This window comes from Stegastes partitus, unplaced genomic scaffold, assembly GCF_000690725.1.
Source record: "Stegastes partitus isolate 25-593 unplaced genomic scaffold, Stegastes_partitus-1.0.2 Scaffold42, whole genome shotgun sequence".
NCBI lineage: Eukaryota > Metazoa > Chordata > Actinopteri > Pomacentridae > Stegastes > Stegastes partitus.
Window position 1 is genome coordinate 718132 of NW_007577773.1, and position 25085 is coordinate 743216.

Here is a 25085-nt window from a genome sequence, read left to right on the forward strand (position 1 = left end):
AAACAGGGAATATTTCTAAAATGGTAATGCAGTGCAGTAGGATGTGAGGTCTGCTCATTAATACTGTGACCAGACAGTCCAATAATATACTGTATTTGTATTTAATTGCCACTTTTTTTTCTTTTTTATCCTTAACTCAGATCTACAAAATCTGTTAAACATTTAAAACCCACTAAAACCACTTAGAATAATAAAGGATGGTGGATAAGGCCACTTACATTTTTATGAACATTTATACAGAGGCAGCACTGTATGACAAAGTGTCGCCTGTAAAGTCACTGTAAAGCGAATGTATGCTGCCGTTATTGGTCATTCTTGTCTTTGGCTCCAAAAAAGTGCCAGATTTTACCCGTATTTTAAAACAAAACAGTCCACTACTGTTCACATTTGGCTGCATTTTCACAGTAATTTATAAACAATGTATTTTTACGCACCAGCCATTACCGGGACAAGTATGTTTCAGCAGAATGAAAGCATTGGAGCGTTTTGTTCTACATAGGCACTCTCACTCAAATCTCTTCTGTGTGTACATTCTGCTTCCACGGCCATCCGTTCACGTTGCTCACAAACACCGAGCTGAAAGGGCATATCAGAGCAGCATCTGAATTTGCATGCTAGGTAATGTGTTCTTCACACACAGAGAGATGGGAGGCAGTTATGCTTATCATTAATATTTCAATACTGCAGTTATCGGTCTGCGCCCCCAGCCCTCAAGGTTTATCTGTGTGATGGCATATTTTAGGAACTGAGACCATCAATATTCATGGCGGGAGAGTATTATGCAGTTTATTATGAGCATCCTTTTGCCTGCTGCAGGTTCCATATCGAGGTCCACTATCACCCCCATATGAGCCCTCAGTCTCCAGGTGGCGTATGCTTTATTTTTGTAGCCGCTGTGTAGCATCTCTGCAGGACTGCAGTGTGCTGATTTTGACTTGTATAGCGACTGGGGAGTTAATCAGTCGGGCTTTAGATTTATAGATTCTCTGGTTGAAACAATATAGTTCAGAGGTGTTTGTTTTAACTTTGATGAATAGGAAATAAATTAGATTTGTCACATAGAATGCACAATGCTGCACATGTTTTGTGATTACATGAGCTGACAACCCCAAGTTGTCGCCTCTCATGTCTCTGGCACTCTGTCCCTACATTGTGAAAAATGTTTTTTATTGTTCCAGTGATTAACTGTAATTATTTTAAAAATCTCCTGCTGTTTATCGGATGTTTTGTTAAAATATAGATAACTAGTAAAAAAAAAAAAAGAAAAAACAAAAACAAAAAAATAGCTCTTTTACAACGTTTGATCACAAAATGTAAACCACTTTTACTGTATTTCAATCAACAACAAAAACAGTTTTGTAGATACTTGCAGCTATTTAAAGAAAAAAATATGTGTATCGTAAATATTTTTTTAAACTCTTAGTTTCTAGAATTTCCCTATTTTGTTAAATTTATAGATAATATATAATAAATCACAGAAAAAGTGTTAATTTACATGTTGACTTAGAAATAAAAAGGAGTCAACCCACATAATTTCCCAAATACTGCAATTTTCAAAATATTCTTATATTATTTTACAACGTGTGAATATTAAATTATGCTGTTTTATTATATTAAAATCAGAAAAATATCTTTATTTTAGATACATTTGCCATTAATTTTTTACTGTTGAAATTTCCATCTTTATAATATTTCCCTGTTTTCTTTTCTTTTCTTTTTTTTAATTAGATTTTTTGTTAAAAAAAACAAAAAAACAAAAACAAAACAAACTCCATCGAGGTAGCCAGATATTGGATTTTAAAACTTGATTTTATATCTTTAATTTCTGTATTTTGTTTACTTATTTATTTAATTTTGTATTATAAGTTAAATGTGATTCGCTTTTAGACCTCTAAGCCTCCCCTGAAAGTTACAGCTTCATTTATTTTTTTATTTTTTTTTCAAAGGCATTGCCATGGGTGTTGTTTGCCACATTTGTGACCTCTCAGTAATAAAGTCAGTGTCTGAGGCCAAGAGGCCACCTGAACCTCGGGGCAGCAGGTCTTTGCTGATGGGCTTGTCTGAGGAACTCTCGTCTACTCTCTGATGTCGGTATTCAGGCTCCTCTGTGGCTCTTCTTGTCTGGATCAGAGAGTCAGAACATCAGGCTCAGCAGCAGCAATCATCCTGCTCACCTTCTGCTGCTGAATAATCACCCATACACCATTAAGGGAAGAACTGGGGAGCTTGGCCACCATCAAGCAAGAAATTAAATATTTACAAGACTGCTTTGGCATTGATAGGAAATATTGAACAGACTGGTGGAACATCTTTCCGAGGGCAAATATTCCTCTTGTTTATGCTTGCACAGCATTGTGAAAGATGTCAGCTTTTCTCTGTAGCTCCAATTACCTAAACAAGAGTCAAATTTAAGCATCCATTTATGCTGTTTTTCCTCTTTTCTTCCTCTCCTCTGTAGTTCCTGTGTTTGAAGAACATCCGGACATTTCTCAAGGTGTGCCACGACAAGTTTGGGCTGCGCAACAGCGAACTGTTCGACCCTTTCGACCTTTTCGACGTCAGAGACTTCGGCAAGGTGAGTCAAACGTTATGCATATGGCTGGTTGGATGTTCTGCTTTTGAGTCTCCAAAATCCGCTGAACTTGAACTGTGAACCGCTCGAACACAGCGGCGGAGACATGATGCTGCTTGTTTTCCTGGTAATATCATTCAGAGCTATGTCATATTTACGAGGTATATTTGTTATGATAAGATCTTGATAGACGGGTTGTCTTTTTGTAGTTTCATGACTCTAAACTTTGACATGATATATATATATATTTTTATTTTGCCCTCATTACAATGGAAGAAGCATGTGCATAGGCTTGTGTGGGTGCATCTACAGTACCGCACAGCATGCCCATGTGCTCTACACAAGGTTAAAGGTAGTTCAAAGTCTAATCTGTCAGTTACATTAACTGTCAGTGTGGAGCTAAGAGCTCCGATGAGCATGTGGTGCAACACTTCAGGGTCAGCGATCTCCTCTCATGTCATTGAGTAAGTAGAATTAAATCCAACTCTCCGTCCTGAGTGCAGCTACAGTACAGCGTGGATGTGTGTGTTGGCTCAGCAGTAAAGGTGGCTGACTCATGCACTTGCACATCGTATGAACTTTATGGAGAGTTTTTATGGGATATTAAAGTGGATTTTTGTATTTATTAAACGGGCCACTACCCACAAAGGTCTTTCCCAAACTTTATCTAGAGGGACATTAGAGACGTGGAGTCTGAGTGGGTTGTGATGAAAGCTTTTGTCGGAGGAGTGGCTGCTAATGCGGAGTCCATACATCCAGAGTAGACCTACAGGTGTTTTTTTTTGCATTGAAAGAACCCCTTTAGGTAGTTTAGTATCTCATCAGGATTCCTCAAGGATGTCTTCCATCAGAGATAGTCTGGGCACGTCTCCTACCAGCTGGACTATCCTGACATAGACCCTGCACACTCAGAAGGGATTACATAGTCCACCTGGTCTGGGGATGCCTCGGGATACCCCCCAGCTGCTAGACGTATCTGGGGAGAGGCACATCTGGTTGCGTTCTTCAGCTTGCTTTCTGGCTAAGTGGTGGAAAATGGATGGATGGATAGAAAGAAATATGTCTTTTGTTCCTGCCGATCAGGCACAACATTAAAACCACCTGCCTAATAGGGTGTAGGTTCCCCATGTGCTGCCAAAACAGCTCTGACCCACTGGGGCATGGAGACAAGAGCGATGGAGGTGTTTTGTGGTGTTTGGTACCCGGATGTCTCAGTGGACCAGGCTTGTTCTGGTGCAGACGGTTGATGATTTGATTGGCATCTGGGGATTTGGGGCGTCTGGTTCCAAACTTATCGTGTTCCTCGAGTTGTTCCCAAGCAGTTTTTGCTTTGTGATAGTGTCCTGCTGCTGGAGGCCATTGTTGTTGATACTGGACGGTGCACTTGTTCTGCAACTGCAGCTTGTGTAGGTGGGTGGTGTGCATCTAAGGAACATCCACATGCCAGGACCCATTATCAGTGTTATTTACTTCACACGTCAGTGCTTTTTAATATTGTGCCTGATCAGCATAGCTACAGGTTTGTGGTTTTACATGTTGGATACGTACCTTAAGTCGGTAGCATGTACAAAAACAGCTGGGTGTTTTCAGCATCTCACTAAATAAGAGGTTTCATGCTTGTTACCTCTTTTCTACCTCATGTGTCTGGAAAACAGAACCGAGTGTTGGACGCTGGGGGGAAGGGATTGACGGGTAATCCATGATCGGCATACCCCTGTTGGCTTCTGTTTCTGAAAATGAATTGTTTGTCCTGACTTTCTAATCCCTTTGGCTGCATTGTGTGTGGCCACAGACAGAGGAGTAGGGTGAGAGGTGGGGAGTTAGCGTCTTTCTAGGCTAGCAGGCTGTTAAAACAAGCAGCGGGGATAGCATGATGTCATTAAATTGATGATGACAGCTGATGCCATTGTGTCAGGGCCGGTGCGGTGGGAATATTAATACTGTGGCTTTTGAGTTGATTGAACATGCAGTATTTGTGCTAAAGCGCAGGGATTACCGTGCAGAGGTGAGATATGAGTGAACTGTATTATACATCCTGTGATTGATTACAATGAGGATGTATTTGTGGAAGCTTCATCTGCTCATTTATCTAACATATCTAATCTAACGCAACACATCCACTCTCTCTGCCATGAGCTGTGCAGGCGGCAAAAAAAAAAAAGAAATGAGAGAGAAAAGATGAGAGAGAAGAAAAAGGAGACAAGGACTCATTTGGCAGTTTGTAGATAAACCACAAGACGATGTCTGAGAGTCAATGAGCTTGCAGCGAACGGTATTAAAATCCAACAGCAGTCAGAATCAATCACATAGGCCCTCCATATGTCAATTTAGAAATTGCTTTTGTATGGTCTCAGCGGTGGCGGGCTTGTCTCTCCATTGATTTTCCATTAAGGCCAAACATCACATTATAATATATTGAATTGAGTAGATCCCTACTAATGTGGCATACATTTAAATAGTGAGAATGCCTCATAAATGGAAGATAAAGGGAACTGTTTCATTCCTGCAGTTCGTCTCTTCAGTCTTCTTCTTTTTTTTTCGCGGCTCGATCGCTGGATGTGCTGTTTCCTCTTTTGTTACCTTAACACAAAAGTGCCTTTGTGCGCACATCCGATAGCAAACAATGGGAATTATAACTTCCGTCATATATATCATAGTCGGGTATCGAGCATCTCCTCTTTCCATATCATTCTTTTATCGCGCTTCTTTTCATTTTACATCAAGGAGGGGAAAAAAAGAAGCTTAGTAACAGAGTATGGACTAGAATTTTTTCTGAGAAGCCAATCTGTGGCTCTTGTGCAGATTTTTCATGAAAAAGCCTCATAGTGCATATGATCAACCTTTGTTTCTATGTACAATTGCTGGCAAAAATCTAGTGATGGAACTTTAAACTTTTCAGTGTGTCCTGGTTGGGACAGGCAATACCATAAACTAAAAAAATTACAGACACAGAACGAATAAAATAGGGTGTACAGAAAGTATAAGGGTGCTTTACAGTATCCCAAAATCACATAAATACTGTATATTTCACTAGTGATCAATGACAACGATCCAGCAATGCGAGTCAGTCATAACATTTAGACCTGAATGTGTTCGTTTAAGAACTCCCACATAGTTTATTTGAATATATTTGGTGATTTACTCAACCTGATTCCAAGAAAAAGGGGATGGCGTACTGAAACAACAACAACTCATTTGGCTGATATAGATCCATAGATTTGAAGGAAGCAGACAAAGAATAGCTTTATAAATACAAGCAAGCCAATGATTAAGCCTGTGGATGGACTAGGCTTACTTGATCAGATAATTTGCGGTTGTTAGGCAGGAATTTAAGATTTGTAACAAGCCTTAGTGCTCCATGGTAGTTAGTATCTTATGCATGTAAGCAGCGGAGGCATCATCATGATCAAGAACAGGCATAAAAGTGGGGGTCGCAAGAATCCTTTGGGCCTTAAAGAATGGGCAAGACCTAATGCTGTGATCAAAACCTAATTTCAACTTTGTGAATTGTGCAGTTACTTGCTTACCAACTAATTGCTACATGTGACGTGTAAAATCCTAGATATTTGTGTTGAAATTCACAATTGATCAATAGTGATAGTGTCATTGACTACAGTCCTGTTGAAAGCTACATGTGTGGTCCAATCCTCCAAGGGCCCACCAGCTGACAGTTTTTTGCCTCACTGCACCCAAAGGTTTTCTTATCCTGTATTGTGATTGGAATGCGATTGGCATATCAAGTTTTCTGGAGCCAGGTTTGACACATTCATGGTTTAAACTGTTTAAAAATGGAACAGCTCTGCAGTTACACATAACGTGTGTCCAATGTGTTCCAATTATCAGGTTAGGGATGAACACCTGAAGACATGGTTGCAAAGTCGGTGTTGTTTCCTCAAATGTTTAACCTCTTAAAAGAGTGTAAGATGGTGGAACCCTTAGTGGGTTCTTGGTGACCCTAATGTATATTTTTAAAACGAGTGGGGGGTTTGCAATAATGCACCCCAAGGAATTAGAGAGAACGATGAGATAAGAACTGAATTAACACAGAGAAGCTGTGGCAAGAGAAGAAATGGAGTCTGTATTTTGATAGAAGCTGCTTCTATAAACATTAATCAGCCCCTATCCACCTTTCATAGCTCCACATTGGCTGCCAGGGGACCGAGAGTTCATCTCCTCTGGCCTCTGGCCGCCATCTCTCCTTCTAATGATGCCTTTTCCCAGGTCACAGGCAAAAGGGAGAGCTGGGCCAACAGGGCCCGATGCTGATAAAAAGTAATTGCACCTTCCGAACCTCCCCCATAGCCTTTCCAGTGGGGCTGGTATGGAAACACATGGAGCACATAACCTGCTCGATGTCCTCTACTGATTTTTATTTTCACTACTTAACTCATTTCATCCAGAAACACATTATGCCACATACTGCTTCAGCCTCAAGTCCCCTCTTTTGGTTTTCTGTTGCTGGAGTAAACTAACTGTGTGGTTTCATGCGCATATCATCGCACTTCTCTTCTTCGCACCCGAACCCATCCCCCATCATTAGAAATTCATTATGACATCATTAAACCAATGAAATACAGCTTATTACAGTAGACCCCAGAGAACGCTTTTATTTAAACACCTCCCTCTATCCGAACCCAGCCGCCTCGTTTCCTTTCTCCCAACCTATTTTAATTAGCCACCAAAGGAACATTGCTGTCATTTAAATGAACATGGCAATCAGTTTATTTGGCTGTTGCCATGATTAGCATAATTAGCCTGCACCTGTTAACCATCTATCAACAGTTTGGTAATTTTCCGTCTGTGACTGGAGAGCAGTGAAGGAAGGAGGCTTTCTGACAGATTTGCCTTCTTCATTAAAGGGAATAGCGTCATTTATTTGAAATGCAGACAGAGTGGCTTGTATCAATTTCGAGCTCATCTAAACAGCCTTGGAGTCATGACTGAGTGACTGGTGAAGTGTTGGAGCCATCAGCGTGATGCTCATCGACTTGATAGTACAGTGTCAAGGTGAATGGATTTTGTTCGTCGCCCACATTTGAATGGAAATTGGTGCTCAGTGTGAGGTCTTTGTTTGTATGAAAAAGCTATCACTTGGCAGAGGTAATTCAGGTGACAGTAGGCAAATTTTCCAGGGAACTCACAGTAATGATGTGCGCATGTACTTACAAACTTTTTCACTTCACAGATGAGCTTTCCTCCTTAGAACGGAGAAACTGAAGTGGTAGTTTGTGCCTGCATATTCGTTGGATGAAACAAGACATTTTGTGAGAAGATACTGCAGAAATCTGATGCATCACAAACTGTTAAAACATTTAACAGCTAGACTGGATATGTATTGATAACTTAAATCTGACTGTTTACAAAGAATACTTCAGATATCCACATTGTTGTTCTTTCTGGGGCAAATAACGTCACTTTTACCTTTTTTGTCCATGTGTTTGGGGCTTCTCTTTATGGATACCTACGACTGCAACTGCAACCTCCTCAAGTTGAATTATACCTTCTTGTATTTCCACTCGACCTGTCCAGGGTGTCCCCTGCCTTCACCCTAAGTCAGCTGGGATAGACTCCAGCCCCCCCGCGACCCAAGTGAGGATTAAGCGGTGTATAGATAATGGATGGATGGATGGATGGATGGATGTATTTCCACTTTCAGATATGTACAGAATTTGAGTTCAGGATAACTTTAGTTCTCCTCAATTCAAGACATCTACATTCTCCTCTTTAGGCATCTTAAATATAATTTGAACTAGTCAGAATTATGATATAGAGATCTGAAACTGGAATTCTGCACAGTCAAAATATGATTTTGGTTATTTGGAAGTAGTTTGAATAGGCGGAATGACATTGCAGATATCTGTAGTTACGTCAGACGCTACTAAAAATAGGAGACCGAGGCAGAGGCTTCTTGCTTTTCATGCAAACTACATCACTACAGCCGTAATTACACATGGCAAGCCATTTTACGGCAATGTCAGAGCAGCCTGAGGTCGAAGTTTCACTAAATTTCGACCAGAAGTCGCTAATGAAACAAGCTCTCATTCTCCACGAGCTCCCCTCTAATGAGCTCTCTCTATTTCTTGGCATTTTCTAATGATCCTTATCCACCACAGGAACCGCCATTACTTCTGCTAATTCTGTTCAAATGCTTTGCTGTGGACCAATATCCAGTGGGAATCCCTGCAAGAGCATCGTCGCAAACAGTTTGGAGTAGACGTAATGATGTTCGAGATATCTGCAACTAGTATTCTGACTAATGTAAACCGAATTACAGATATTTGTGGTATTTTAAATAATCAAATGACATGACTCACCATATTGACGTGCATTTTGGGCCATAATCAGTTCAGTGTCAAGTACACAAAACACACCTTCGAACAGATGGAGAGCAATAACATGACGGAAACTCGGCACAAACACACGCCAGTCCCCTGATTTAATTTGTACCAACTGCTCCTTTTTCTCAACTGCTATTCTTTCCTCCTCGCTTCCCCCATCCATCTCTTCCCCTTCCTCACTGTCCTCCTCTCCCCACTCATTCATCTCACGGCACTCTCGCTGCGAAGTGTGTTGTGATAAGACTGAGCCAGCGGCAGGAAAGCTGCTATTGTGTCGGCATGGCGTGATTGCCATTGGTCGGCGGTGTTTGATTACCCTCTCTGCTGCCCTGAATTCCGTGCACACTGAACTCTGCTCCTTTCATTTCCTTTCTGTGCTCCGTGGCTGAAAATAGCTAGTTGCTTAGCATCCACGCCCAGTGCTACTAACATCTGGAACGTGCCTCAGCCACCGTTGGCCCGTCTGCCTGAATGCTATTTACTGAAGTATGTCTTAACCTCAGTTGCACACCCTCGACACGGCCTTGTGCTCATTTGTTGTCACTGTATGAACACTCTCGAACATGCAAAATACACCAAACCCGTGAACTCGGTGCTGTTTTTTTTGTCGGTTTTCTGTATACTCACAGGCTTGTGGCATGTCATCAGAAGATAAAGAGATAAGTTAGGCTATTAAGAAGTGCCGTCATTTAGCTTGTGAGTGGTACTCTATGTGTTCTGACCTTGTTCTAGTCTTCGAAGGCAAGACAAATTATTTGAGGCGCCAATGTCCACTCACTGTGGAGGGTAACATGTATTTTGCGTCCATGTCGGTATTGATTCATAAAACGGCACAAAAGGTAGTGATCAGTGCCTGTCGGACTTCGGCCGGAGAGAGGGCGGTAAGCGATGGAGGAAGGTTTCGAGGGTCGAGCTCGGGTCAAGCACTCAGGTGAATGCGGCCCCTTCCATTAGCGACCGCGTCCTCAGCAGCAGTCCTTTACTGTCAAGGCCCAAGTGGATTTTTAAAGCTGTAATTCTCAGTTTCCTCGCCCTTGTGGAGGAGATAAGTGCTTTGAGATTTATTGCAGAACAGGTTTGCTATTGTTAGTAGCCGCTGGAATGATTCCAGGATATTTAAGGTCTTTGTTTTCATTTTAATATGTTGATGTTGAAATGCAGATTGCGGGAGGAAAACCTTATATTCCTTTGTTTTAGGTCTGCAATGGCTGGTTGCTCCTACATACTGTATAGCTCCCTTAGAAAAAGCTATACAGTCGCTTTAGCTGTATGGTAATGCTCATTTGCATCCCCTAGTATTTAGTAAAATATTGCATCTATGTACATTTTAGAGGTACCTACGCTTTACCTTTGATGGCACTTTACTTTGCAGATTATCATAGGGATGTTCAAACTCATTTCAAAGATTGGTGTCAAAGTCGATCGAGGCACTATTTAAAAAAATCAGTATCGGCTGGAACCTAAGCCCGACCCTTTGTTTAGGTCTGCTATCACAAAGTTGTCCTGAAGGGAGAGCACAATTAATGGCAGACACTAGGGGCCCAAATTTTCTCAATAATATGCAGCACTACCTTTCAATAACTGGTTATGTGGTGACTCGAATTAATCACAGTGGACACTTGCTGGAATCACTGCATTAGTCAACAAACATATGATGTGAGCAGCAAAGGCAGCTCAGTTACATATGTGATAGAAATTCCGGAAAGCTGTCGATTCAGTTGTGTCTCAAATACACAACTTTTGACTGGGTGTCCTTAAGCGTAACAGAAGACGCTGTCATGGTGCCCTCTTCGTAGCTAAACGTCCACAATGCTCTCTACTTACCAATGGTAGTTCTAGCATTGGCCTGCACAGGTCGCTACAGTATGAAACAGTTAAAGGCTTCACCTGGTGGCGAAAACAGGTATTACAGCTTATCTATAGTTTTTGAAGTGTATATTATTTGGGAAAATTATATTGATTAGCTATCAACAGTTAATAAATACTAATCACTCAGAAGTAAAAAGACTTTAGCAGACATTTCTAGTTTCACCACATGACACAAATACCACTGCTGCTAGCATTCGAACACCACTTTAAATTGTGGTATTGCACCGTTTTTACTTACACAATCTCAATTCCCCTTCCACTGCAGCCTGTCCTCCAACAGCACATGCCTTGATCCAAGACAACACCCAGCAGATCCCTAAGAGCCGCTTTATCTCCATAACCATGCCCTGCCTCAGCAGACAGTTTTGTGGCCGTTTCCTCCATCCCTGTGCCCTCTTACTTCACTGACTGTCCATCAGGACCCCGCAACTGCAAGTTTTTACATAAAGCTTGCAAGACACAATCAATAATTCATTCCAAATGCCACAGCGCTGATGATATTTCTCCTGACATGAATTATAAATGGGAGCTTCCTCCCCCTTCCTGTGTTTAGACCCCCTTCCATCTCTCCTTTTCCATGCTTCTCGCCCGCAACCTCATTATTCCTGCAGCTCATTACCGGGATGCCCGTGGAAACAGGTGGTTGCTGAGCAATAGGTTGTTGTCTGGGATACAGCTCAGGGATGCAGACTGTTGGAGGTGAGGCCACTAGGTGCTTGAGTTCACACTTAAAGTAACAATAGAGATGAGGTGTGACGGAGGGATGATGGCATCTACTCTCGTCCAAACTGTGCACATTTGAGTCAGGTTTGCGTGATGGATGAGCTTATGTAATTTGAGTGAAGTCTTTGTGCCATCTGGATTGCCTCCAGCTGTTCTTTGCTCAGTTTTTTGACTTTTTTTGTTACACAGGAATGTCCTATTCTATAGAAGCAGACTACAGTTGAAATAAAGAAAAGCAATACAGACATTTTCTTGTAATTTCGAATGTAGTTACCAAAAATGACCCAACATTTTGCAATTTTTGAGAAAACTCGGTTAGATCTCGAGCTTGGATTTATGATAATAGTGTCTCAACCCACAATGATTGTTTACCGTGCTTGCCTTCTTCACAATTGCCAGGTAAATGTCACGATTGTCTGACACAGAAATCAGTAGACTGTTCTGGTGAAAGATATTTTACTCGTGCTGTGTCTCCATTTCTTTTTCTCTCCTCCATTTGATTTCTCTACCATTTTTTTCCCCCTTCTGACAGCATCGAACAACGGTGCCGTTTAAATCCAAAAGCGGAGTGAAGAGAAGAAAACGCGAGAAGTGATGAGCTATAGAAAATCATTTATTGAACTTTTAAAGCTCGGCGCAGCCCGAATCGTATTGTGCAAATAATTGGCCTCTTTTGTTTTGGGTAGCAGGGACTGTTACTATGTGCCGCTAGAGAAACTGACAGACAGAGACAATGCAATTTGGCCCAAGCTCAATGCTCAGCCTGGCTCTTTGAAGTTTCTCGGCTCGCTGTTGTGCGGCACCCAAAAGGGCTGCTGAGGTGCGATCACAAGCATCCCTCGCTTTTGGAATCGCGAGTCATCGGTCACTGGAGGGCGTGTCCCTGTTGTTAGGGTGGCGTCGTTTGCAGCGCGGCACGACTAAAGTCAGGGGATAAATAGGGGAAAAACCCCCACATGGCAAGAGTCTCTGAATTCCTTGCAGCCTGTGTGAGCTCTCATTATTTCTCCTCCCTTAATTCCTCCCTCCGAGCCCCCACAGGCGCATCTATGATGGACAGGTACATTCTCTGAGGAATCACTGGCACGAAAAAAAAGAAGAAAATCACCAAAAGGGGAGTCCGTCCTCAATCATTTTTCTTTCTTTTTTTTTTTTTTTCCCATTGCATAGGGATTACTCACATATGGAGCTGAAAGGCAAACCCATTAAGCTCATAAATCATACTTACTGTGCACAAATTTGAATGCGCATTTCAGTACACACTTTGGATTATGTAATAATGTCCTATTTGCGCTCAAATTTGCTGATAATTTCCCAAACCTCCATTATCATGCTGCAGGCGGTGGTATTATTATCGGAGATATTTGGCACGCAGAGCGCACAATGTCAAGGTAGCTTTGCGGGGATCATAAGCTGCTTTTCAAAAAACCGTGATTAAATCATGAGAGTCACCAAATGGCAGCGCGCGTCACGTAAAAATGATTGCTCTCAGAATTAAATCAGAATACGGTGCTTGTATTTTAGATTTCTAGTGCACTGTCGCTGTCAACGTTGGCATTAGGCGGTAAGAGGAGATAGATTTGTCGTGTTAGTAGGCACGGACAGAAAAGAAAAGCTCTGCCAGTTAATTGCACCCTACCAGTGTTAATGGACCATGTGTTCACTGACAGAAAGCCAGTCATTAGGGGTTTGGCTTGGATTCTAACACGGTCAAACTGGAGATCTCAGCTATGTGAGCGTGGTGTTCCAACTTTCAATATTTCGGGAGTTAAGACGGATCTTTTCCAGTTACGTACTACACAAGAACTATAAACATGTTTGGCTCTGTGTTGTGTGAAAAAGAGTTGTTGTCTAAGATCACTCTCCAGGGTTTTTCTTGGCTCTGAATGGGCCTTTTGAGGGCGACTGTGCTCGACAGTAGGTAGGTAAAACTGAGATTCCATTAGCTTTAGCTGCACGAGGCCCAGTTCAAGCAATGCAGTTTGGCTTGATGATCCTCCACCAGCCTCATGTGTATAATATAGCGGCTGTACATTAAAAGGAAGTTGACCACTGGTGGGGTATTCTGCTTGCTTCAACGGTTGTTTGATGAATTGCCATTAATTCGGAGGGGATTTAATTTGCTGTTTTTATTCCCAGTTCTTAGGATTTTGGCACTGGTGAATTTCTTTTGGTGTTGGCTAAAACCGTTTTGGCGAGGCGCCAAAAACTCCTCTATGCAGGAACAACCCTCCCCTCGCTGTATTATGAAGTTGATGGTATTTATGGATGTTATTGTCTGACAGTGCTGCAGAGAAATAAAGGATATGATGTTGTCTGCAGGTTTCTGTTAATTAAATTTTTCCATACGCTCTTTGCCCGAATTAGTAGTTATTACATCGTGACACAGCTCAGGTTCAGTTCTTATCCAGATGTTAAATTTCCCTGAAGTGTCCTTGAGCTCCAGAAAAGCTGCAGTGACCTTTGACCTCTGGGGACAAAAATGTAAATGCTCTCTTCAGGGATCGTATTAAAACACAGCAGCAAAATTATACCCACAACCCGCAGGATTTAAAGTGCAGCTCAGCAAAAACAAACAAAAAAAAGCACTCAAACAAAAACAAAACCCTGGACAGTATTATTATGATCGCACAAAGACTCTCCTTCCCCCCGCATCGCCGAACAACGGGCTCAGTCGAGCACATAAATGCAGGATTATCACTTGCTCTGAGCAAAAAAATATATATATATATAAATAAAAAAATAAAAACGACTGTGTCAGATATGCATGACTGTAGAAGTGGAAGTAACCACTTCACTCAATTGGAACATCGACGGCACTGTCTGTGGAAGCCATTAAATTTGTCATTGGGTTTTATACGGTCCAGTTCATCAACAGGAGCGCATCAAAGTGCTTGGATGACACACACACACACTGGCACAGGCAAAGGTGGACACTCCAACACACACACACACACACACGATGAAGCCCACGGCCATAAAGTCTCTGCTGGAGCCAGTGCTCTCTGATTCCTCCTATCAAAGGGCTGTAAAATGGAAATTAGCCTGAATGGATGACATGGTCGCTCATTACTCGTGGCATGTATTATAGAAAGTTGTAGCAACACGTTTGAGTGTGATGGCAACCAGCTAACGTTGGCAATGCTTACTTTTTTTTGTTGTTTTTATTTAACTGATCCCGTTAATCCACCTTCTTCTTTCCCCTGCCATCATGCGGTTGGGATGTTTTGCCACTGCTTCACTTTTCCCTCCCATCTCTCACCTCTGATCTCCCTCTTGGTCCCAGTTATTGTGTTTCTTTACCTGTGGGCGAAGCTTGTGTTCAGCATGGCACACGGTAATTCGATACGGCTGATAAAAAGCCAGCAGCCGGGAACCTTATTGTGCGGTGTTGGGTAGCTTGCCAGGTGTTATAAACGCCCCCCCGCAGCGGCCACTAAACTGATTCCCTCCTCTGTGCTTCTATTCATTTATTTCTCTGCAGGTGCATCGTAGCAGGTAGCAATGATGCACAGCCCTTATGTGGCCATTGGGGTGGACTGCCTGATGTGTGGGTGAAGGTAAAACTTCCCCCTGCTTAAGGGAACACTAACCATATTTTGAGTGTTTGGAAAGATGGGGAACAAGGAGAAAAGAAATGCTAAAATGTAGTAGAGATTAGGACGTTTGTGTGCCTGGTGTGATAGAGGCTACTGCTCCATAATACAATAAAGATAAACGTGCAGAAACAGAAAGAAACAGGAGGCGACTGGTCAACAAACTTAAATAATTAATATGCATATAGAATAGCCGTTATGATAAATATGGATCGTTTTTCAACCACCTTCCAGGACAACTATATATATAAGATAGAGTGTCAGATTAGTAATGTGTTAAAAATACAGCATCAAAATGCTAAAAATAATTGATTTCCTCTGTATTTTATTTATCATAGATTACACTGACAGAAGTCACAACAGCAGTTTAGTGGCAATTTTAGATTTTAGATTTATTAATAAAAATTATTGCAAAACAAACCCAAAAAAACCCCAAACATCCTATTGCGTAAACACTCAATATACTCTGAGGAGCTTTCTTGTAAACAAACCATGGTCACATTTACATTTGGTGTTTTTCCACTAAAAGGCCCTGTGTGTAGCCTTGAGGTCTAACAAAAATGTTTTGAGTGCATACTTCTCCACATGAAATGTTTATGAGGCATTTTTTATTTTTTTATTTTTTTTAATAAAAAAATGCTGACTCAGTGGACAGGCATTACATAAAAAAGCTGCATAGATACGTGTGCATCTCTGTGCACGATACAAACAAAACGTGAGTAAAAATGTTGCTCGATAGCGCTGCTAGTGGTCAAAAATGCAAGGTGGTACCTTTAAAGCCTTTCATATGATAAGCAATAGGGTTGCACGGGTTACACGGGTTACACTTGACAGATTTTGTGTATTTTTTGTGCTGCATGGAAGACTGTCCTCTTCATTTTACTGACTAAAATTGAATTAAAACTTGTGCACATTTTCATCAACTAGAAAAACACGAGATGCTGAAATTTACAGGAAATATACAGGTGAATGTATTCATGTGAGGACTTTATTCCATGTAGATGAGCTATGATGTGGTGCTTATGTTGGCTCGCCTTAATTGCTTACTGGTAAACCTAATAGAATGGAACCAGTGTGAACCAAACTGGTTACACTGGTCACAATGGCTGCTGTGAAAAAGGTCTATTGGGGGGTTGTTTGCTTATGTTGCCTGCACTTGCGATCTAATCTGATCAAACCACACACTCAGTCCCCATGAAGCAGATTAGCTTTTTTAATAAATAACATCTTCTGATTTTTTTCCCCTCAAATTTCACTTTGTTGTTTCAATTTCAAACCACATTTCGAAGGTCTCAGATGCTAAGTAGATGCTTCCAACACACTTGCTGATACCAGTGTGTCTGTAATAATCTGATATTGTTAGATAACATCACCAAGCTAATGCACTGATCGAGACCTAATTAGATGGTGCATGAAAAAAAAATAAAGTAAATTAGGCAGTGCTGCAAGAGCTCACAGCAGTTTACAAGAAACAGAATTAGTAGGAGAAAGTGAAGACAGATTGAGAAGAGTACACTGTGGAATAGCCAGAGTTCCCCTAAAGTACCGAAAGAAAAAAAAAAGTATATAGAAAGTGAAAGTGAGCGCTATTTATAAAACAAAAAAAAACACTGTTTCTTTCTGACACTTGTTTGACGTGAGGATGAATCCGTTCTGGAGGCAAAGCGAGGCCACTTCTGACATTTGCTTCAACCTCTGACTCGGTGAGACAGTCTGTTGAACATAATACTCCGGTTGTGTGTGCGCTGCCCCCATGCTGTGTGCTCCGTCTGCCTCGGCTGCAATTACCAGCAGAGAAAGTGCCCATATAGCTACCTGCTCATCATCCCAGAGCCAGGGCCCAACCCCCGGACAAAGCGTGTAGCGGCGGCTCCTGCCAGAGACTGCATTATGGAGATTAGGGCGAAAGATTGACAAAGAGGAGGGAGACGGCCCCCGACGAGAGCAGCGAGGCTTCAGAGGAGGGGAAATTAGTTTGCCTCTGGATGCTCCCCCACGGCTCAAGGAGAAGGAGGAGGGAGAAAGAGAGGAGGATTACGAAAAAGAAAAGGGGAAAGAGAGAGGAAGACAGAAAGGAGAGATGGTGAGGGACAGAAACAAACTAATCCTGTCAAGCTCACAGAGTTCTGGATCAGTGCTGAAAAGACTGTAGAACTAATCAAGAACAGACATTTATTGAGCTAAAGTCCAAATATTCTCTTGTTTTGGAGCCTCAGATGTGAGGATTTGCTGCTGCTGGACAATAATTTATCATAGTTCTTGATCGGGTCATTGCAAAATCACATTATAATGACTTCTTTTTCATGTGTTACATCAGTTTCTCATTTGTTTAATCGTTAAAATAAGCTGCATTTCTGCCCTTTTCTTGAACCAGCTTTTACGCAATGGTTCCTCCACACCTCTGTGAGCTTGATGAGATGAGTCATCTGACTATGCAGGGTTAAACAAGACAGACAGAGTGATGAAGTGAGAGGACACCTGCAGGGAACCAAGATGACTCAAAGGGTCAGAGTTCGAGGTGGAAAGTTAAAGAGATCCAGAACAAAATAGACAGGCTAATTGAAATAAGAGGATAATAAAGAAAGATGCTCGGGATGGAGACGAAGAAAAAAGGCAGAGAGAACGAAGAGTGACAACGCTGTCGTTGCTATTGTGGTCAAAGTGTGTTCGCTCAGCTGGACACCTTAGTGCCCTTTGTGATAAAGGAGAGTGGTTTCACTGCAGTCAATGGCTGGGAGGATAGCGAGCTAATGGCCAGACTGGGCCTGTGTCAGCCTAAATGGCAACAATCAATAATCCCTTCAGTTTCACCCTGAGAGGCCTGGAGCCGGAGCTGCAACCGTGCAACGTGGTGTGTGGCTTTCTGTTTATTTCTTTCATGCTCTGCATAAATATTTTCTTTATCTCCAAGGGTTGCGGTTCCCACCATGAAGGTCAGGATCCCCCCCGAGAGGTCAGAAGATGTATATGATGGTTTGGAAAATGATGTACAGGACAGGAAGGCTGAAAACACGCTGCTGTTTCGCTATAATCTGTGTGGGCCTAAAAGCAATTTCTGGAAATGCAAACAGTGTAAGAATGACAAAGCAGGCTTTAGTGCAATTATAGCTAAATGACGCATGCAAGTGCTTTTTGAAAGATTTATTTTTGGGCCAAGGAAACTGAAAGACAGAGCAGAGAAATGGCATGAAGCACAGTCTTGCTGGCTTGGAATCTGACTGGGGATCTTTACCCGTAAGGTTTGCATCTTTTCCACTTGGCTATCACTTCGCCTTATGTTTACAACATCTGGTTTGCAAGTTAGACAGAGTTACCAGGTTTTTTTTGTTTTTTAAAAAAAAAATGTCTCATAATTTCTCAGTTTTCTCTGTTAATAAAAGCCAACTATTTGCAGATTTTTTTTATATTTGAAAAATGGTTGGATGCAGCTTTTTGTGGCACCAGCGCACATCAAAAACAGCTAAACTGCCTCAATTGATATTTTTGAGTCAGCGCTGGTTGTAACAGAAGACTGGACTCGAGGTGTAGAAGATACCAGATCTCTGTAGCTGCATCCTCACCTCAGTTTGAGGCAGCTGTCTCCCAAACATGACACTCCTACACAACCAACCTGCTTTTTCAATCATGTTTTGAGGCAAAGATAGTTTCTTTTCCAACTACGTTTATTTGTGACGTATCCCAAATGCATTTCAAATCAGCGCTCCTTTTCAGCCAGCTGATCATACATTAGATAGAACAGGAGTCATCAAGTAGAGAACATTCAAATGAGTTGCAAAAGGGCCACATTTGAACCAAACTCACACGTTTTTCTCAGCTCAACCACACAGTTTTGGTGCCTAAACTTAACCAAGCATCTAACATGTAGTTATCGCTGTAAAAAGTGTCAGCCAAAGTGGGATGTTGTCTTAAACCTAACCACATAGTTTTGGTGCCTCGATCTAACCAAACAGTGGGCGAAAACAGAAACTTAAGCCTAAGAATAATGGTGGTAAACTGGACGTGAACCTCGGTCTGCTGGGTGAAAGTCAAGTTGCTGACTTGCCTCAATCCTCCCGTTGTGCCTTTTTCATGCAGCCTTTGTGACCTTTCTTTATTCTACTATGTCACACTTCTACTTATTGGTGTTTCTTTCACAGCATAGTTGAGAATTTTGTTGTAAAGGCAGAAAATTAGTCGCTACTGCCGTAAAATATCCAAACCTTCATCTGAGTTGTTGGCAGATAGAATGGCATTGTGGGTAATGTAGGTTACCCACAACATTATAGGAGTTCTCATCACAGTTGGAGTGTTTTGTCCACCCAACAGTCCAACATCCAAAAAAGTTCATCCAACAGCAGATACGGCAACAAATTCACAGCCTGTTTCTTCATTTTAATCAATTCAGCACAAAATTCAGCTTTACTGTAACGGAACACAACCCTAAGGTTTGAAACCGCTCCAAAGGGAGCTACCAGTATTGGTTCTAATTCTAGCAGGCGGACCTTTACTCGTGCTGAAATCCTTGCTCGAGTTGTTTATGCACTCCAATTTCCTTGGAAAGAAAACCCATTTGTTGTTAAGTTCCCCACAGTGGGATTTGCACTATGCAGCAAAAAGGTGCCAAGCTGTGCACAACATTAAAGGCCAAGGCAAAAAACTGCCGACTGCCCACACCTGCAGCACTGCTCCAGTATGGACAGCAGAGTGTTTTTAGAAGGCCAACACACTCACACACACACACACACGCACACACACACACACACACACACACACACTCACAGTGGAGACTTTGTTGGCCCGCTGGCACAGTCAGACTTCCCGGTACAGCATGTTTCCACCCTGACTAGAACAGTGTGGCCGTTGTGTGTGCGGTTGCAGCATTGTGCGACGCATGCATGCAGCGAGTAGTCACACTGGATTGTATTCTTTACATAGAGACGTGCAGACGGCATGGTTTGCTGTCAGAAACATAAAAGGAGGAGCTGTTTTCTGAAATCTCTGCAGCTGGAGTTTGAAAAAAAAATCATCATAAACGTTGAAGTTGTACGAAGAGAAAGATATAGATTGTTGTTGCTGCGATTAGTGCGTTTATGTTCACGATGCTTGTTTGCGAAGTACATCACCTCCTGGAAAATGATAAATCACACGACTCGATAGCAGGTAAAGAAACCGCAGGCACAATCCAAACCCTGAAAGCTTTTTGAGACGCGCAACGAAAGGGAAACTTTGCTCTACTAAATCCTGCAGCGGTAGCGGGCACATTATAAAGCAACTAAAGGAATTATGGAGGTTCCCTGAAGCCAAGTCTCTGCCACACACACTTTTTTTTTTTCTTCTCCTTCCTTCCTAGAAAGGGAACAAGTAGCTGTGCCGCACTGTTCTGGTGGCAGTTTAATATATCACCTCCTCCTTCTGGCCCTTTCCAATATCACTTGGTTCTGTTTTCAAAAAGGGTTGCTGGGCTCATTCTGTGCCGCACTGAGGGATGTTTAACAGCATCTGAAATGCCTGGATCATTCTCCTTTTTTTTTCTTCTTCTTCTTCTTTTTCAGTCTGTTGTGGGTTAGGCCTGGCTCCCAGAAATGGAAAATCATTCTAGTGCAGAAAGTCTTATGGACCATAGAGAGTTGTTTCCTTTTTCTCTCAGTGTGAAACTTGGAGCATTGATCTCGCTCCCCGGGTGTCCGCACTGCACAAGTTGTAGCCAGAGCTGAGGCAGGGGGTGATGCTATGGCTCATAAACACACTGACACACAAACACAGAAAGCGACACACATGCACAGGCTGTGTGTTGTGTTCACATTAGGTAGCTTGACTTCATTTAGCTGCATTCGTACTGTATATTCACGCACAGAGGCAGCGATTCATCCATTCGCTTTCTGACTTTTCATTGCTTTTGACGTGGCTTCATTCGACTCAAGTGACTCAGCTGAAGAGACCGTGATGTGTTTGGCCTGCAGTGTGTGTGTCATTGTGTGATAAAACTAGGAAAGGGCGCTTTGTACAGTGTAAACTATAGCTGGTGTATAGTGAGCTTATAGAGACGTTAACTGGGGCTTGAACAAGTTGGCATTTAACACTATGTGGCTGTGTTTTTCAGGAAGCTGAAACAAAAGAAGGAATAAACAGTTATGTGGAAAGACATTTGATGGATGAATTGCAATGAATATCCCCTATGCAGAAACACTGAAAATGTGTTAAATTGGACTTTACTTATTATTATTATGTACAAAATCTAATGTAACAAATCACGATATCTATATCTTCAGGAAAAAACAGCAAATGGTATAATCCTCGATAGATATGTCCATCTAAGCCCTGCTCATGCTGATTCTAGGGATGCAATGCCATTTGTCTGTTTATTGATCTACATCCATTTGGATGTTACCAGGCCATTTAATAGCCGTTCACATCGTATATCATCCCCATACGTATCAGCCAGTAGGGACCCCTGCATCTACGAGGAGGCTCACTAGACTGTTATCAGCTCATTTAGCGGAAGTGGAGCCGCACTTACAAAGATAGACAAAGGTCCACATTTGAAGGAAAGTCTCACTTTTCCTTAGATTTGAGTCTGAATCCCTTCTTGGATCATTATTGTCAAATTATTTTGTGTCATAAGTGTAACTTTGTGTTTTTCTCTCTGTAGTTAGTTGTGTTTTCAGTTTAGGTTGGGTTAAGTCTAGGCACCAAAACCACTTGGTTAAGTTGAGGTACCAAAGCTACTTGGTTAAGTTTGGAAAAGGATCATGGCTTGGGTTAAAATACACCCTGTTGCTATGGTTACCACTTGTTTAAAAAGCTTTTACATGAACTCATTCACACGACAAGAAACTGAATGCATTACTGGGGTTACTTTATGTTTATCCATGATCTAAATTGATGATAACGTGCCGTCTGGCCTACAAGAAGGTGTTCCTACTTCCCAACATGTATGGGAAGGAATCAGGTTGTCCGTTACTGTGACCCAGACTGAAATATCTCAATATGGAATTTTGTAAAAACAAGTATTAATGGACTCGAGGTGATGGATTCTGCTGACTTTGGTAATCCTTTGGGTTTTCCTCATGCACTATGAGGTTAACATTTATGGTTTTGAGTGAAAATGTACCAATAACTCAGATAGATTAACATGAAATTTGCTCGATATGTTTATATTTTCCTTTAGACATTTGACCCAGCTGCTTCATTACATCAATTTTTAATTCATCCTCTATACTCGCATTCTCATTCTCATGCCTCAGCCGTTCCTTGGGTTTAGTACTGATCTGAAAACATTCTTCCACTTTAAATTCAGATTCAGACTCGTGTTAGCTCTGTTACAAGTCCATAAGGACTGTTTCAGATAAAGCTGCACAGCTATTGTCTAGAATGGGTGCATTTTGGGTTTCTAAATTGCATTTGTAAAGAGAAGTGCATTTACACGATGCATTTCAGTTTATGAAGGAATGTGTTGAGTTTGGTTGTAACATTGCCAAGAGGTTATTTAGGGCCATAGGTGTAGAGAGAGAGCAATTTTAGTGTCTTTGTGTTTTAAACAAGACTCTCTGAGGCTGTTGGCAAATGCTATAATGTCAACCCTAACCCTAATGTCAATGACTGACAATACCAGGCATTTCCACTATAGTTTAGAGTGTTACCATACCTCCATTTACTAATTAACATTGGAGTTTAGATTGAGTTTGGTTTTACAGGCTCTAAACTCAAACCCAAGAAGCAAGAACAAAAGAATAGACGCTAATAAAGTCTGTTGGATTCTCTGTTTTCTTGCTGTTCACACCCACAAGCCCTTTACAAAACATCGCCTCCTATCAAGTGCTGCTCTGCTCAGCTAAACATTTTCATTTGCCTTAAACAACGGCACAGATACCTTTGTATTGCTCAGCACTTTGATGTAAAATGCAGTGATATTTCACCTTATATGCTGAGGCAATGCAGGGGAAAATAATGAGATTTATGTAGCCCTGGGAAATGAAGAGCTTTCAGGTCTCTCGGAGTCCTAACGCCTTGTTTTCGAGTGCGTTGCCATCCCTCCCTCTCTCTTCTGTTTTCTCCTGTATATTCCTGATAGCTCTCATCCGCCCTTATCCCCCCCCTTCTGCTCTGCTGTAATATGTGGAGCTCAACTAAAAATAGTTGAGTGAGGATTTATTTATGATGGGGTTTTGAGGCAGGCTGAAACTCTTTATCCTTGAAAGACGGTGTGTTATTTTTCCTTTTAACAACTGCAATGGCTGAATATTGAAATGCTATTTTCAAGGTCCTAAAGTTACGACAGTAGTTGTCGGCATTGTGGAATGGAGATAGATCACCCGTTGCTGTCAAGCCTCCTGCTTAATATTGTGTAGGTCGCTCCTGTGCCACTAAAACAACTCTGACCAGTCGGGACAGGGACCAAAGACCTTTGGAGGTGTCCTGTGGTGTCTGGAACCAGGATGCTGCAGAAATCCTTTCAGTTTTGTGTTGTGCTGCCTCCATGGATCAGGCTTGTTCTAGTGCATCTCAAGGATGTTTGATCGGATTAAGATTGGGAGCGTTTGGAGGCAAAGTCAGGAGGCCTTTATGGTGCACTGCTGTTGTAGGAAGGTGTTCTTGAACTGCAAAACTGTCAGAGTAATGTCCACTTGCATGTCAAGATTCCCTAGCTAAACATTGCACTGTAACAAGATGATCAATGTCACTTCCTTCACCTCTTGGTGGTTTTAATCTTCTGTGTAGTGGTTGCAGCTGCTGCAGAATTCACTGTTGCCTCAGTATCATTAGATTTCGCTGCAAAGTCATTTCGCAGGTGACCTCAGGGTGCCGACCTGGGTCAGCTTAGCTAAGATAATCTGTCTGCATATTGAGGCAAGGTGGGAAGCAGGTTGGGAGTTTCCAGAGGTCAGGACCTACCGCAGGTCCACATGTTTGGAGCTGTGCATCAGAAGCAGCTCAGACGGGCGTCTCCACACCCCATGAATGACCTCGACACACTTTCTGACTCTCCTGCATAGCTAATTTGCTGATGATTCCTCTCAGCAGCTTGTTGATACTTATTTATCAGTGTGTAAGGGAGAAGAAGTTGCTTTACGCTGAAGGTGACCCAATCAGGATTTCACCTTGTGGCGAAAGTCTCTTAATTTATTCTTGATAAGTGTGAAATGGGCGTAAAAGTTGGAAAAGTCACGTGCACATCAACAGAACATCATAGGGATAGATGCTACATACAAAAACCTCTAGATATTTGCAGTACCAGAAGCACTTTAAATGCAATCACAGTTTCTTTTAATGCTGTTAGTAATATTTAAATCAACTTCAGGTCCTCTTGATGCCAAAATTGTTGTTTGGCCAAGTCCTGGATGCACTTCCGTTGTTTCAACAGAAAGATCTGATAACAGCATGGTTGGCACGCCATACAAATGCAATGTTCCTGTTTTGATCACAGCGGTTACATGCCCTTCTAGTTCCCCAAGTTTCCTGTCTAGTATTAGAAAAAGCCAAATGCATCAAGAATGACAATAATCATAATACAGCAATGCAGCAATTGATACAACAGTATATAAATGCTCTCGAACCTTTCTAATTTAAAATAGGGCTAATTTTATATCAGCTAGGCCTGGTAGATGCCTGTGTTCTTCAAATAACCACGTGCTAACTTTAGACAAACTCTTTTATTGGAGACATTGTCAGTACCCTGCAATTCTGTAAGTTAGCCATCTGGGCAGTAGAGTCCAGTCAAATCCAATCACTACCAGGTAAGGTTGCTGATTTCTTGTCCTTTCCCAGAACAATGCTGCTCTCAAGTCCCTAGTATACTGTATTTTGTGTTGTGTGAAATTAGACACAACCTGATGTCTAGTTTGTGAGAAGTTGTAGAAATAAAGACTTTATTTTAAGAGTTGACCATTAAGTCTTTTTTTTTTTTTTTTCTCAGCTAATATTGAATATTAGTAATCCGGAAGACCAATAACTGATATGTGAAGCCGTATATCTTAAATTTCTTAAAATGAAAATGTTGGTGTCAAAGTT

General features: G+C 41.7%; 1 protein-coding gene across 4 annotated transcripts in view; it reads left to right on the forward strand.

Moving 5' to 3' along the window:
• vav2 (vav 2 guanine nucleotide exchange factor) overlaps positions 1-25085 on the forward strand; it is a 245117-nt gene that overhangs the window by 66356 nt on the left and 153676 nt on the right. For all 4 annotated transcript variants that reach the window (XM_008304892.1, XM_008304908.1, XM_008304901.1 and 1 more), the window contains exon 2: positions 2459-2575. In XM_008304892.1, coding sequence (XP_008303114.1) covers positions 2459-2575 — 117 coding nt within the window. The remainder of the gene's footprint in view (positions 1-2458; positions 2576-25085) is intronic.